This window comes from Rhipicephalus sanguineus, chromosome 3 (genome assembly GCF_013339695.2).
Source record: "Rhipicephalus sanguineus isolate Rsan-2018 chromosome 3, BIME_Rsan_1.4, whole genome shotgun sequence".
In the NCBI taxonomy this organism is placed as follows: domain Eukaryota; kingdom Metazoa; phylum Arthropoda; class Arachnida; order Ixodida; family Ixodidae; genus Rhipicephalus; species Rhipicephalus sanguineus.
The window spans coordinates 43539957-43556922 of NC_051178.1; the positions used below are offsets into that span (position 1 = coordinate 43539957).

Consider the following 16966-nt stretch of genomic DNA (forward strand, 5'->3'; position numbering starts at 1 on the left):
GCTTGCGTCCTTTGAGTATGAGATGTGAGATCGCGGTTACTGTCATTAACCTCTTAATATTCCGCTTGTAACAGTCGCAGAAGCCTTGTACATCAATATGTCTCCCTCCTTAACAGGTGTTCTTCAGCGTTCTTATGTTCTCCATGAGTCTGGGACAAGCGACGCCGTACTTTCATGCTTTCGCCAATGCGAAACGTGCAGCCGGAAAAGTCTATCAGGTTATCGATAGGGTGAGTATTTTTATCATGCAGTGGCAATAACTTCAGTAGACTTATGAGCTTGCATCATTACAACTGTGCCGCAATATCAGAACGTACAGTCGTATGACTGCACTAAATAAGTTACGTGGACCGTTGACTTTGGGCACAAGCGCGTTATGTATCTTTAAAACTGATGTAACGATCCATAATTATTTGTTTCTAGCTCCTTCAAACGAAGTGAGCAAATTTTTATTATGCTTGCATGTTGCTGAAGTGAGGTAAAATTTAGCGCCACGGCTGCAGGGATTCATTCAGTGTCCAAGCGTGACAGGAATATATGAATGCGCGTAGTCAATCTCATGCTAGCTTGTAGTTTATTGTGCTTTTCCTCGCAATTCTGTGGCAGAATGATGACTGGGAGATAATGGTTTTGTATTTCAATAGATACATGCTCCGACGTAGTGCCTTGATATTACATTTGGGACACTATACAGGTTGGTAATAATCCAAAGCTTAGAATAAGCCAGTATTGGACTCCAAGATAAAAGTGACTTTTCTAAGACAACACGTTTAATTTCCTCGCTCTTCTAATACACACCAGCAGAATTAGCAGTTCGCGCACAATCGAATCTCCACCCTAAAATTTAGTCCATCCTTTTCTTCAGAGCAGCTTGAATAGACATTTGATTTATTCGGATTTTGTTTATCGCTGCAAGTTCTTAACTTGTTGCACATCTGCACTTTTTTTTGGTATTCACGGCTCTTCATTATCTAGAGTGACTCGCAAGCCCATACGTGCTGATTTTCTAGGACATTGCAAGCACCTTCCTTTAATTCAGCAATAGATGCGAGGCGTAATAAATAAAATCAGTTGTTCAAATCTCGTGTGCGTCATCGCGGGGCGCACTTCGTTTACCACCGCGGTTACACCGCACACAGAGTTTGGTTGCGTAGCCTTGTTCGTACTCTTTCTTTGCCAGAAACCGGCCATCGACAGCAGGTCTACCGAAGGGATTAAGCCAATGGAGTTCGAAGGTGCCATCCAATTCAACGAGGTCACTTTCTCCTACCCTTCTCTACCCCCCACCAGCACACCGGTGAGTCATCTGAGGCAGCATGCGGGGATGTTATGTGAAAAGTCTGCGTGTGCGCCCCAATTTTCTAGAAGCGAAATCATTTGTTTCTTATGTTTCATACCGGAAAGAGAGTTGAACCATCTCATTTGGTTGTAAAGCTTGCAATGCTATTTCCTTACGGGAACTTTTCTTATATTGTTGCGCATTCCCTTGCGCACTGGCTATCCTTGCAACAGAGTATTAACATAGCAGTGTCAAAAGGCTTGGTGGCAATTCGAATGAATGTAAGTTTTAGAAATGAGACCGTTCCTCTAATAATTCAGTTTTTGTATGCCTCCATCTGAACCAAATAGAATGAATGTATGGCAACAATTATAGTTATGAGGAAAGCAGTTCATCATGCAGCGTAGCCGCGTGTATTCACACGAACGAAGGCATAATGTGGAAAGTTGCGATGTGTTGGTCGATAACTCATTAAATACTATTTACAAATCCAAGCATCACAACCGCGATGTTTTGTAGCCATCTTTTGTAGGTTACCTGTGTTTTTTGCCAAAAAAAAACCCCGAATCCTGGTGCACATGTTTAAAGCTTTCGCACAATCACGTGAGGCCAGGGCTAACATGAAATTACAGAATAAATATGTTTACGCGTATAAACTGCTTTCAGTGGCTTAGTAAATGTTTCTTCTATAATTATCCGCTTGTGATGTGGTTCTCTCCACAACTCCGCTGAGCCAAATCTTCAGATGAAGTGACAGAGAACGTGTAACTAACATGCGCTTTTGTGTGACGTGCGGTCTGTGGAGAAATAAAGCGTTACATCGACAAAAAACCGGTGAAATGTAAGAGGTAAATGTCAAAGCAATAAAAAAGTCGTGAATAACCTGCAGTGTCTCTGCTTAGGGGCAGCGAGGTGCGAGAAGGTGCAGCGGTGCAAATGGTGTTTGGAATGGTGTAGCAGTGGCAGGCATAATAGTATCGGTCACCACTAGGCAAACACTATGATCCAAAAATGGAGAAGGAGGTGTGGTTATATTGTCAAGAATATCAGTGAGGTGTGGTAGAATGAGAGCTTCCATGTTAGATGGGAAGTCCAAGAAATTACCCTCTGGTCCCGACACACGGGCTTCGTTTTTCTGTTGTGGCACTGCACCTTCCTTCCTGTGAACAGGACAATATCATGACTGCACCCGGAGTGCAGTCGGAGCCACTGAGGTTTGCCCTGAGGTCTAACTACTACGGTCCCGCGCCTCGAACCCTTTAACACTTTTTAAAAGCTCGCTTGTTTTTCATTAACTTTTTTCTCTCCAATGCCAGCTCCCGTAAGAGTTTGGTGGCTGAGCAGTTGTTCGCTCACGTTTCTTGGAATCGCCCTCCTTGTCCGCTTCGTTAAAGGAATACTGACACAAAAATTTGTCCTCGCGTTTTTTTGCTGCAATGTGTTGCTGGGGGCTTCTTAGTCATAACACGGCACATCGTTTGCTGCAGCGCGCGACAGACAAATAATTACGGGCTCCTCATTACCGACCAGTGTCAGCTTCGGTTTCAAAAACGACAAGCCTCCGGCTGCGACTATCACCACCTAGCGGGAGCAGCACTCGATCACGTCAGCACACAGAACAGCGCCCAGCAGTAGGATGCTGGAACAAACGCAGTAAAAAAATGGCGGCTATGACGCCATTAAAACTTGTTGCAGCGTGGTCACGTGAGGGAAGTAGGGGGTCACCAAGGGTCCCCTTTGAGGGTGTCAGTAGCGCGAGGATGTCGATCGCTCACGCAAATTTCAAAATTCATTTAAAATAACTTCAAAGCTATATTTGCTGTTGGGTGATTCCACGAGAGATCGAACATGCCTGTCCGGCCGCATTTTTTGTTTTGCCTGGGTTTTTTATATGTTGTGTGGGCACATTCAAAGTGCACGGAACTGAAAATTTTATTTCCAAGAAACGCTCCCAGCGCGCCAAAAAAATATTTGAAGGTGGCGGCGCGTGCCTCCTGTTTTTGCTCACTGCAGTGTTTTCGGATTCCACGGCCGAATTTAGCGCGAACTATAAACGATGTGTCGAAACTTTCTTTTGCTGGTTTTAATACGCATTACTGTGAATTACATCCATGCTTTTTTTATGCCGTTCTCAAAAAGAAGAAAATGGGAAAAAATGGCAAACACGGCCGAAATCAAAAAAGGGTCCTAAGTTTGAGGCGCCTTGGCGCCTTTACTATTTCAAACAGAAACTTGGAAACAGTGTCAACTATAGAAAAGAGCCTTTTCAACATTTATACGGCAGATCATTTTCCTACGGGCAGCGCAAAAAAAGAAAAAAATAGTTAAAGAAGCGAGTTTTTTCAAAAAAGTACATTTTCAAAAAATAAAATAAAAAAAACTCCGGTCTCAATTTTGACGGCAATTTTTTATCGAAGAGCGTTTATGTCAATGAACACACGGTTTTAATATCATATGTCCTCATTTGCTTTGTTTACGAGATATAACTGGCCAAAGTGACCCTTGCTGTGACTGCTCACTTCAGTGCGACTGATGGTTGTTAATAGCTTGCATTGTGCGTAAATCGTAGTTTTATTTGTTCTGCTGCAGCAAAACCTTGGTCTGGTGGCTTTTCGTCAAGAAAAATGTGTTCCCAGATTTTATTTGTGTCTAGCGTGTGCAAAAGTGGTCTGCTGCCGCCCTCTAAATGGCTGACGTGAAAACAGTTTGCAGCCTACAACCTCGCCTACAATCATCAGAGGAAAGATGGGCATGGGCGCGCCTGTTCAAGATATCAACCACTTCTTCTTCCTGAAGGAATGCCTGGTCTACCTCATCGCGGTTAGATGTAGACAGGTTTTCCTTGAGGAGCCTAAAGCAATGCAAGCAGACCTCGCAGGTGTCGCGAGATCCTCAGCCTATGACAGTAGCTTCTGGAGGTGGGCAACAACAAAAAGAGCAAAGAAAAAAAATTTGCGCAACGAAGACGTTTTCCTCAGCAATCTTCTTTTTGTGAACGCGTAAATAATCGGCACAGAACAATCACACGTAGCCATGGGCCGCGCGCATCGCGTGTAGTGAACAGCTAGACCTAGAGCAAGTCGAAACGTTTATACTGAACGGCGCCGCACAAATTATCTCACATCTGCGCAGCTGTCATGAATGCCTTTCCAGAACAGCTTACGGTTTAAGATTTTATGACTAAGGGTGTCTAAGCGCTTTGGGCTGTAAGATTTAATTTGTAGGCCGCACTCATTGTCAAAACTAAGGGTAATGTCCGTCTGGTGCCACCAATGACCTTTGCTGTCCTCGACGTGGGAAAGCACTTTAGTAAAGGGGCAACAAAACATCATAAATTGGGCAGCTTCGGCCACTCACGGCTTAATCATGCCGCACCGCACGTTTTCTGGCTGCTGAAACGCTGAGGCAAAGGTCGAGATGATACAGGAAGACGTTATCTGCGACGCCGAAAACATGTGATAGCGGGAAGTGAAATAAACGGCTCGGAAATCATTGAGCTCACTTTTTTACAAATGTTGTTTAGGCACAGTGTGCGTCGAATGGGGAAGATGGTTAGAGCGTACAATGCACGTAATGGAAGGGAACAAGCAGGCAGTGAGAAAACAACTGCATAACAGCGCGCCTGCTGATTGTGGCATTTAGTTACAGATTAAGTTGGCCTTCGCTGCATACAAATGCTTTATTCCGTGTGCAAGGAGAGTTTTGACAAAGTGACCTAAACCATGTGTTCGCGGTGTCTCGTGTGCTTCTGATTAACGAATACTGGCGGGTAAGTTGAGGTTGTAAGCTGCAAACTGCGTACGCGTTCGGCCTTTAGAGAGCGGCAGCAGCCCACTCCCACACACGCTAGACACAATTAAAGTTTGAGAATGCATTTTTCTTGACGACAAGACACCAGAGCAAGGTTTTACTGCAGGAAAATAATTAAAACTACATTTAAGTGCAATGCAAGCTGATGACAACTATCGATCGCACTGAAGTGAGCACACACAGCAGGAGGAGGATACAACTTTATTCAAAAGAAATTTCATGGGTTTGGAGCTGTCCGCTTGTCTGCGGCGACCTCTTCTGCCCATGCAATGACTGCTTTCTGCAGTTTTTCGTCGGGGGACCGTATTAAGGTCTCCCATGTCGTTTCGGAGGGAGCTGGCAGAAGCTCTCTGGGTGAGCAAGGGTAATTTTGGCCCGTTAAACATCGTGAACAAGGCAAATGAGGACATACATATTAACACGGTGTTTTCACTGACATAAGCGCTCTTCGACAAAAAAATGTCAAAACTGAGGCCTGAGTTGTTTTATTTTTCGAAAAACTTTTTTGAAAGAAAGCTCGCTTCTTTAACTATTTTCTTCTTATATCGCGCTGCCTGTAGGAAAACGATCTTCCGCATAAATGTTGCAAAGGCTCCTTGAAATACTTGGAAAAAAGCATGGATGTAATTCACAGTAATGCGTATTAAAGCCAACAAGAAAATTTTCGACACATCGTTTATAGTTCGCGTTAAATTCGGCCGTGAAATCCCAAAACATTGCAGTGAACAAAAACAGGAGGTCTGCGCCGCCACCTTCAAATACTTTTTTGGCACGCTGGGAGCATTTCTTGGAAATAAAATTTTGGGTTCCGTGCACTTTGAATGTGCCCACATAACATATAAAAAACCCAGGCACAACAAAAATATCGACCGGACAGGCATGTTCGATCTCTCGTGGAATCACCCTTTAGAGGGCGGCAGCAGCCCACTTTCGCACACGGTAGAACCAAATAAAATCTGAGAACACATTTTTCTTGACGAAAAGCCACCAGAGCAAGGTTTTGCTGCAGCAGAAACTGCGATTTACGCACAATGCAAGCTATTAACAACCATCAGTCGCACTGAAGTGAGCACTCACAGCAAGGGTCACTTTGGCCAGTTATATCTCGTAAACAAAGCAAATGAGGACATATGATATTAAAACCGTGTGTTCATTGACATAAACGCTCTTCGATAAAAAACTGCCGTCAAAATTGAGACCGGAGTTTCTTTTATTTTATTTTTTGAAAATGTACTTTTTTGAAAAAACTCGCTTCTTTAACTATTTTTTTCTTTTTTTGCGCTGCCCGTAGGAAAATGATCTTCCGTATAAATGTTGCAAAGGCTCTTTTCTATGGTTGACACTGTTTTCAAGTTTTTGTTTGAAATAGTAAAGGCGCCAAGGCGCCTCAAACTTAGGACCCTTTTTTGATTTCGGCCGTGTTTGCCATTTTTTCACATTTTCTTCTTTTTGAGAACGGCATAAAAAAAGCATGGATGTAATTCACAGTAATGCGTATTAAAACCAGCAAAAGAAATTTTCGACACATCGTTTATAGTTCGCGCTAAATTCGGCCGTGAAATCCGAAAACACTGCAGTGAGCAAAAACAGGAGGCACGTGCCACCACCTTCAAATATTTTTTTGGCGCGCTGGGAGCGTTTCTTGGAAATAAAATTTTCAGTTCCGTGCACTTTGAATGTGCCCACACAACATATAAAAAACCCAGACAAAACAAAAAATGCGACCGGACAGGCATGTTCGATCTCTCGTGGAATCACCCTGTTGGTATTTTGCAGATGATATACGCATGTTCACGTGAATCGATCCCGCAGGCTATCTCGGCCGCGAAATATTGTGTCAGTACCCCTTTAAAGCTTGTTCGGAGCACTCATGCCTCTGCTGCCTCGTCGTCATCGTCGCCGCATCACTTTACCGTGCACGTCGCATAATACACTGGTGAATGTACTTCGCTCTTGCAAACCTCCAAAAAAGGAAAGATAACATTTTCTATTGTACTGAAAATAAAAGACAACACCGGTGTTGTCGACTTCGCTTATGTTCTCATTTCAGTGCTCCTCTTGCAATGTCGTACAAACTTGCTCAACAGACCTGGCCGTCATGGCTGGGAGCGGCGCAGAGGTCAGAGCTGCTCCTATAGCCATGAATTTTGACTAATATGGCCTTCTGACCGGTCAATGATCTTTGAGCAGATATTCTTTATCTCATTTTAGGATTCGTAATCCCTCTGTGTTCGTGTGGATGCTCCAACATGATCTCCCCCATCACATCCCTTAGAGAGCGAAAGACCTTGCCCCGCCCTGAAGACCAGCTGCGGCTCTTTACCAGTGGCCACGCGCCGAAAACAACCCATTGATCCCTGTAAAATGGGGACTATTTCAATCCGCCACAATCCTTCAAAATGCTATCTAACAAGTTTTTCGTTCATTTATAACAGCAATTATGAAACCGTTGCACATATTCACACTTGCTATGGAGTTTCCTGTGGCCCTCTATGCCGCACTGTGAACCTGCGGTTGTGATTCTCGGCTGTAGTGTTTTCATTTCTGCTGTGGCGAAATGTAATAACTCTTCTACGCCAAGCACTCAGTCATGCTCAAAACTAATCAGCATCATCAGGCTGCGTCATTCCGTTTGAACTAATCAGTTGACTTTAAACAACAAAACGGAAAGTCGGGCAAGTTGGTCTTGATTCCTAACGTATGGAATTGCACAGCGCGGAATACAGGACGAAACACTCGAAGAAGCAAACACGGACAGCGCTGTCCGTGCGTGCTTCTTCAAGTGGTTCGTCCTGTATTACGCGCTGTGCAGGGGTGTAGCCAAGGGGGGGGGGGGTTCAACCTCCCCCCCCCCCCGAAATTTTTCAGTTTTGCTTGCGTATATATACACGCGCACATACAAACGCACGCACGAACATACATAAAGTATGGTTGAACCCCCCCTCCCCCGAAAAAAATTTCTGGCTACGCTTCCATACGTTATGACTTTAAACGTTCACCACAGTTTATTCACTCTACCTGTCGCTTACTTATTTTCCTACTGTTATGCCTTCTCGTATATCATAATGATATATTTTAGTAATTCTGATTCGTCCCCTATTGCAATGCATTTTCAACTGTTGTTCCCGATACATCTTTGCTGCTCGTTCAATTCCGATTTTTTAACTGTGGCAGCACTTCCAAATAAAAACAAAGGTTACATTACATTTATGAAGTACGCATGTTTTTCCTATAAACCAGAATCGTCATTTTCAAATCTTCGAATTTACCGTGGGACCCTTGTGTGATGAGCATGCGCGAAAGGCCGCACGTGATCTCGCTAACGAAGTACTACTTGGGATGAACGTTAACGCCCTTACGCTAACAACGCGCAGAGGATAGGCGCGTTGCTCTGCCATTGCGGTAATCTTTAGTGTTCCACGATAGGCGAGTTCGCGCGATCGACAATGCGAGGGCTGTTGCGTCGCATATGTCAATGCATATCCATGTTTCTTCGACCAGTATTTTTTCTCGGTAATTGCAAAGCATGGTAATTGCAAAGCATTTCTTAGCGAATCAAGGCACTTTGAGCGTTTCTATCGAAAGATAGATAGATACCTAGATGTATCTACGTATCTGTCTATCCAGCCGCCTACGTCTGGGTGATCTCGGGAGAGCCTCCTTAACTTGGTGTAGAGAAAATTATCATGGGAGCTTAACACCGCTTGACGAATACGACTATCTGGTCACGACATGAATAACGTCAATATCCTGTCGGGTACGTCGTCAAACCCCTTCCTCCAGACAAGTGTGGCACACACCCGTTTACCACGGGCCGTGGTGTACGGTTATGCGCCACAGGTGATTGACAGTTTACATCTACCCACGAACGGCGAGGACATACATTGGTAATAAAAAATGCAAATAATAAAAACTGATTCCAGCAGGAATCGAACCCAGGCATTCTGCTTGGAAGTCAGGTATTCTACCACCGAGCCACGCCAGGAATAGAAACTGCTTTGAAAAAACACCCTACGCAAGCGTAATATCGGTGCGACGTCAATTGCCGTTGTGGTGTTGGCTATCTAACTTTATAACAGAGCAAGAAACACTACAGATGCACTCATACGATACAGACGTCATGGCAGGTTAACGTCTGTGGTTCCAGTGTTGGCTCCGCTTTTACAGCACTCTAATAAACGTTACATTTGTATTCCTTTGATTAAAGAAGCTATATTCAAGCGTTGCTTGACTCCGGAGGAATACTCTGACGAAAGTTACATGACATTCACATCATCGATCGGTAAAGTGCACTTCTTTTTGAAAATACTGACGTATGTGCTCGAACATGTGCATTGACGTTACGTTAGACCACTCTCTTTAACCGCCAGTGTTGCTGACGTGCCTGGTTAGCCCATGGTGAGCAGACAACTGCTAAACTTAGAAATACACGTCGATCCATAAGATACATATGCCACAAACAATCTCGTGCAAGGCGCCTCATAAATCAGTCAGAATACTGTGCTTCAATTATTTTGATTAGAAAGCGCTCAGGATGGCTGTGCACATGAGCCCTCAAATTTACACTTGAAATTTACACACTGAGCCGAGATTATAGTTCTTCGTCAGTAAAATGGACGTACGCTGTATACTTCATGCTCTTCGGATATGTTCCATTACGAGTCATAAGAGGCCCTAAGCTATTGTGTATTGCTCTCATGGTGGACGTATTTTCACTGAGCGCGTCCTCGTAGTACATACGTTTATTTTGCACCGCAGGCACTGCACAACTTCTCGATGTCCATCGATCCAGGAGAGACGGTCGCTGTCATTGGGAGGCAGAAGTGCGGCAAGAGCACCATTATCAGCCTTATGCAGCGATTCTACGACGTCACTGATGGACAGGTGGGCTCTGACTCGGCTAAGCGCTCCGCCGTTTAGGTAAAAAAGATTCACTTACTGGATATTTGGAAATTCTGATTATAGGGATGTCTATCATAGTGAACTATGGCCTGGAGCACATTTCACCACAACCTCTAGTTATTCCCGATAGAGTGCAGTGAGATTTGTTGGTTACACAAAACTTCGAACACAATTTGACTCTTAGATCGCACTGATCGGAACATAGAGGTGCCATCTGTACAATATCAACCACAAATGCAGCTTAAAAAGTATTTGAAATTGAAGTTTTGAAGTTCGTGAAAGCGCCGAATTGGAAATTGAAGCAATAAACGTTGAGGTCATCGTGCGAGGAGACTTCGTAAACAACGTTCGTCACGAGTTCTGGTCGGGTTACCGGAGGTGTGAACGAGAGGGACAACCCTGGTAGCGACACGTGATGATGCAGAGCCTAAGCGGAGACGCACAAACATAATATAGCGACTTACCGGCTTACTGACTTTACGTTGGCGGTTAGGTAATTATCACCTGACATTATCCTCATTGTTTTTTTTCGACAAGAAAAGAAATGCGACCGAGAAAACAAAAAATACAATACGCGTTGTGCACCGCATATAGAGGGGCCACTGATGGCCACCTAGCGGGCGCCGTCGACGGTGTCGGCTGCACCGTAATCGGAGCAGACGACAGTGCTTTGCGTAGCTTTGCCTACGAGGGTGTGGCTGTAGTTCTCGGCTGCGCTTTCCCCTTCGTTCGGGCGCCAGACAACCAATTCTGCGCTGCCAGCTGCAGGACAGGCGCGGGCCTCTACGAAAGTGGACTTGTGCCCGGTGTTTGTCACGAACGAGCGCTTAATAAGCGCGTGTCACCGATTTCAAACGACGGCGTGAGAACCCGGCGCCGACGGTTCGAGCGTGACAGCACAACTATCGATAAAACATGTATCAAAATGCACCAAAAGCGCGCCCCTTAACCTCTCTGCAGAAGACGCCGTCGAGGCAACCTAACGCCTCGCAAGATCGGGAGAATTCGAAAAATCAAAGCGGCGCCGTCTGATTCCGCAGGCGAATCGGACGGGTCTAGTCCCTTCCCTAGCTTTTGCTATGCCGGCTGTGCTACACATAGACGAATGATGTAGAAGCTTCCCTAACCCAGGCGCGCGGCGACGGAAGCGACGGAGGGTCAGTCAGTGAGGAGTCAGTCAGTGAAGCGGTTACCTTATTCAAGTGATAGCGTCGTACACTCGACCAGAGAAGACGTCTTGTTTGATGATGTAGTGCGGTCAGTCGGAATTTGAAATATCAGGAGATGACGCCGTGGAAGCAGTGACGAGTTTTGAAGAGGGTTGCCAAGGAGACCTGTGATTACCAACTGCGAAGCAGAGCGAACCGTCAGGGCTACGTGGAGTGAATCGTCAAGCCGGTGAAAATATTTTGTTTTTGTTATCTACCCTTGGCCCTGACCCGTTCTCTGGACCACAACCGGCGTTCTCTGGCGCACTAAAATGACCTACTCTTAAATTGTCCGTGCTTTCGTGGCGCGTTTCGTGGGGCCGATAAGTCAGCCCTTGAAATCTGTCCGGCGATTGCTTCCGCACTAAGAGGATCAGTGGCAGTGGTAATGATATTCAGGGTAACCCACTCCGCATGCATGCCAAGGTGCGTCGTGCACACCAGAGTAACAAGGCTAAGCTATAAGGTGCAGATCATGGTGAACATCCGCTTTGTTTTGTTTACATATGCGACGTATCGATCACTTGTTCTTCCTGAATTGAGCCATTGCTGCGCTGCTGTTTCTGCAAATAGTAAATACAATACGTTTGAGCGATATTCCCGGCCGCTAAACCGAACTAACACAGGCTCAGGCTGCGATAACTTTCGTTGCATACCACTGTCAGCATGATCGAGTCGTCCAACGAGCACCGATATGGCAGAACGAAAGCATGAAAACATTAAGCGACGCATTAACTGACAAAATGAAGAAGCGGGTCGCCTTTCCCAAGGGACGGGGACGGCGGTCCATTGCGTCTGTCCTTCTGGCTCACGAGGCCTTGCGGTAAATGAGTAAAACCGTGTTGCGGGCGAGTTTTTGTAGGTGTTTGAGCTCCCCACCCTACAGCACTCGTTATTCGACATCCCTTGAAGTTTCGGCCCCCACACATACGACGAACGTTGCTTATTTCATTACGGAAAGTGTGAACAACGCGGAAACATGCGTATAACGACGTAGGTAACTACGGCGGCCGTTTGCTTACTTTCCCGAGAGTAATTAATGAGCAAGTTCGCCACCTATGCGCTTCCGTCGGCGCGCACTAGGCGTGTATTGTAGTCGGATAAAACGCCACAAGATGTCGCTACCGGCTCCGCCGCTGCTGCTGCCGCCGTCAACGGTTCCGGTAATCTGGTACCTGCAAGCGTTAGGAAATCTACAGACAAACTAAAGCTCTTTACTGCTGCGATTCTACAGCGTAGCGGACAGTGTAGCTACTTCGGCGCTCGAACATGCGTGCGTTGGATTCGTATGCCTTTGTAGCGCAGCCCTGCCCGGTCAAAATACGAGTCAGTAAAGCGTACATCACGCTACTTTCATGTTAAACATACAAACTGTTACATAGCGCCAATGTTGTGATTTTACTGCTTCCTTCGTCACTTCTGAACCTGCTGCAAGCCTAATACTCGGCTGCTCCATGCCTCTCGGAAATCATCGCCTCAAGACTTCAGAGAGCCTTCTGTATTCCCTGTCGTAGTGGCTCGTCCTTTGTCCGCTGGTTAGAGCTTGCCGCGATTGCTATCAGATGCATAGAGCTATTGCGCCTCTGAACTTGAGATAAGGCCGTACCCCAAAATATCCCGCATAGGGCCTTTCGTCTTTTCAGCAAGTGCAAATAAATCATTATCATCATCAGCCTGACTATGCCCACTGCAGGGCAAAGGCCTCTCACATGTTCCGCCAATCATCCTGGTCTTGTGCTTGCTGCTGCCACGCTACACCCGCGAACTTCTTAATCTCACCTGCCCAGCTAACTTTGTCTACCCCTCGCGCGTTTGCAATCCAGTCAGTTACTCCTAATGACCAGCGGTTATCATGCCTGCGTGCTACATGCCCTGCCCATGTTCATTTCTTCTTCATTTCGACTAAGATGTCCTTAACGCCCGTTTGTTCCCTGAACCACTCTGCTCTCTTCTTGTCTCTTAAGGTTACACCTATCATTGCTCGCTGCATCGTCCTCAGTTTAAGTTGAAAATTCTTTGTAAGCCTCGAGATTTCTGCTCCCTTGGTAAGTACCGGTAAGATGCAGCTGTTATATGTTTTCCTCTTGAGTGATGGTGGTAAACTACCATTCATGTTTTGAGAATGCTTGCCAAATGTGCTTTATTCCATCCTTATTCTTCTAGTTACTTCAGTCGGATGGTTCGGCTCCGCGGTTACTAACTGGCCTAAGTATTCCTTTACACATTCCTGTGCGTCGCTACCTATCACAAAGCGCTGCTCTCTTCCGAGACTGTTGCACATTACCATGGTTTTCTACATATTATTTTTAGACCTACCATTCTGCTTGTCTTGTCTGATTCAGTAATCATGAGTTGCAGTTCGTTCCCTGAGCTGCTCATCAATGCAATGTCATCAGCCGATCACAGGTTACTAAGGTCTCATATCTCTGGCCGTATTGTCTGTTTTCATTAATATGGTACTCTCCATTAACTTCTATTGTAATCCTTCCCAATATAGGGCTCTGAAAACTTCCAGTAAGCATGCGGTGAATAGCATTCGGGAGATCGTGTCTCCCTGCCTTACACCATTCTTTATTGGGATTTTTGCACTATCTGTACGGAGGATTATGTTGGCTGTAGAGCCGCAGTGGTTGCATTACTGCTGACATCTCGACCGAATCAAACGCCTTCACGTAATCTATGTAGGCTATATATAGGGGCTTGATATATTGCGCGCATTTTCTATAACCTGACTGATAGCGTGAATTTGGCCTACCGTCCAGTAGCCTGTACGAAATACTGTTTGGTCATTTGGTTGATTTAATTCCAATGTTGTCCTAATTTCTTAGCTACCATCTCTGTAAACAGCTTGTAGACAACTGACAGTAAGCAGATAGGCCTGTAATTTTCAAGTCTTCGACGTCCCCTTTCCTGGGGATTAAGATATTAGCATTCTTCTAAGATTCTAGTACCCTCACCATTAAGAAACATTTCGTATACAAGGTGGCCAGTTTTTGTTACACAATCTGTCCCCCGTCTTTCGACAGATCTGATTTTACTGAAATTCACCAGCGGCTCTGCCTCTTTTCATTCCGTCTAACGCTTTATTTACCTCCCCTGTCGTTACTGGTGGGATGTGCACTTCCTCTGGCCTACGACTACTTCAGTCATTACCGCCCTGGTTGTCCCGGATGCTGTAAAGATCTCTGTAAAGATCTCTGTAAAACCCCTCAGTCACTTAAACTATCCTATTCACATTGTTAGTGACGTTGCCTTCCTTGTCCCTTAGTGCATACATCTGGTTTTTGCCTACGCCCAGTTTTCTCATCACCTCTTGAGGCTGCACCTGTTCTTTATAGTCTGTTCAATTCTCTCCATGTTATATCTTCGTATGTCGGCTACATTGCGCCTATTGACTAACTTCGAAAGCGATGTCAGTTCTATTTTGTCCGTTGTGTTTGAGGCTTTCATGTTTTGACGTTTCTTAATAAGGTTTTTCGTCTCCTAGGAGAGCTTTCCAGTGTTCTGTTTAATGACTGTACCTCCGACTTCCACTGCACACTCTGTAATGATGCTCGTCAGATCATCATTCATTGCGTCAGCGCTAAGGTTGACGCAATGAATGATAACCTGACGAGATTCATTACGGAGTGTGCAGAGAAATACCGGTGAAGGATTCCGACTTCGACGCCACTCGCTGTGGCGATGCCGTAATAGATAAACCCTGCAACGCATTAGATTGGTGAGGGCCGCCCATGAACCCATCAATAGAGCACAGCTTCAACACGATAAGAGACTTGGGCAATCGGCTGAGCAGCGCGTGTGGCACAGCGCTGATGGAAGTGTACGGTACATTAATAAACTACTAATCAAACATTGATTAGGATCGAGAAGTGAATGAGCTGGCATTGATTCATGGCGAATATAAGCAAACAACACGCACACACACAAACAAACGAGAACTAAAGAAGACTGAGGTAGAGTGGGCACCGTAAGCGTACGCAGGATTCCACATTAGGATGTGGAATTCCACATGTGATGTCGGATTCCACATGTGATGTCGCACGGCAGCACCCCCCCCCCCTTTGATCGAGTTCGAATCAAACAAGCTTATGAAAATGATGTGATGGCGTGCTTCTGCAACGGCTCCTCATTGGTACCTGGCTTTCTGTGGGTAAAATGGGAGATAAACAGCTCTCGGAATGCGAAATCAGTGGTGTTCGACTTCCATTATCGTCAAAACCCTGCATGACTATAACCTTACACTTACACAATGTCGGGACAGGACCGGCTGAGGAAAGGTATGAGACAGACGTCGCACCCTTCTCAGATGATTGTGCTGGCCTCTTCATGCGTACGCCTATGCTGGACACAACACCAGCGCTGGCGTGTTGTGTTCAGCGCTGTTTCCTTATAATTTCCATGGTCCAAACGCATCGCGGCGTCATTCGCTGTCGTCTGCTTCCATATGTTGGACCGCATTGTGCGTCGCGGAGACGCGGAGTGCTCGTCCGTAGCTGAAACGAAATGAACTTGCCCTCGGCTTGTTGACGCAACGAGACCCACGCCGCACCTGAGCAAGGGCAGGAAAGGAGCGAGCACTCCTATTGCAAGCGCACGAGCACGGTACAACAAGCGCCCCGGCAGCGACGGCGCCAGCAGGCGACGTGCTGCACGCAACTAGAGGATGGACTCCATGCGACAGCGTGCAGATGCCGCGCTAAAACGGCGCCGTATTTCGCTCACTGCACATCGCTTGACCAATGAGGCTGACACTCTCATCGCCGTTAACGAGGCACCCGTCCACTCTGCCGCATTCTGAATGCCGGGTGTGCTTCCTATCATAGTTTCTAAATGTTCCTGACCATCGCCATTGCGCGCTATCGCACTTTCGTTCGAGAGTGCCTACATTTTTCCTTTTAGCAAAAATAGTATGAATGAAAAGATGACAAAATGACTTGCAATGAGCGCTTTTAGCCAAGAGTTACTGTGGCATCAGATTTATTTCTTTAGCGGCGGCGTACGTCAGGAGGTACCAATTTGTACTCCGCGTCTACTGAATACTACCATTCGGGGCATATTTATGCATTCAGAAGGTATTCACTGCGATACATTTCTGTGTGCAGATCCTGGTGGATCAGAAGGATATACGCTCCTACAACATAGGCTGGTTGCGAGGGCAGATGGGCGTGGTGGGTGAGCGGCCCGTCCTTTTTGACGCGACGGTGTCCGACAACATCCGCCTTGGTCTTGGCACTGCCACGCAGCACGACATCGAACAAGCCGCCATCGCCGCCAACGCGCACCACTTCGTGCTCAAGCTGCCCAAGGTAAATACGCGCAGCTTACTTATTGAGGAAAAGGTAAGGACGCAACCCAAAGTGAAGAAAAACAAGAGGACAGGAAAGATCGTCACTTGCAACGGGATTTATTTAAAGAAATGCTCCTTTTTATCTGCATTGCAGACAGGTGCGCAGAACAATGATGTGCAGTCACTTGTTTACGAAATCAGGCTTTCAAAAAATTGCGCTTCTGCTCTACGCAGGGTACAACCATCTCGTGCAATGTAGGCCTCCAATTGTTCACGTGCCACAGCGTTCATGCTCCTTCCGAGTATGCGAATATTTGTAAGATCCGGTCCATACTCGGAGCATGAACACTGTGGCGCGTGCACAATTGAAGGCCTACATTGCACGAGATGGTTGTACCCTGCGTAGAGCAGAAGCGCAATTTTTTGAAAGCCCCATTTCGCAAAGATGTCATTGTACATCATTGATCTGCGCACCTG

General features: G+C 46.0%; 1 protein-coding gene across 1 annotated transcript in view; it reads left to right on the forward strand.

Annotated features, from left to right (window-relative positions):
* Positions 1-16966, forward strand: part of LOC119385426 (ATP-dependent translocase ABCB1-like) — a 132463-nt gene that overhangs the window by 22924 nt on the left and 92573 nt on the right. The window contains exons 5-8 of the mRNA XM_049413986.1: positions 117-230; positions 1181-1297; positions 9848-9973; positions 16305-16508. Coding sequence (XP_049269943.1) covers positions 117-230; positions 1181-1297; positions 9848-9973; positions 16305-16508 — 561 coding nt within the window. The remainder of the gene's footprint in view (positions 1-116; positions 231-1180; positions 1298-9847; positions 9974-16304; positions 16509-16966) is intronic.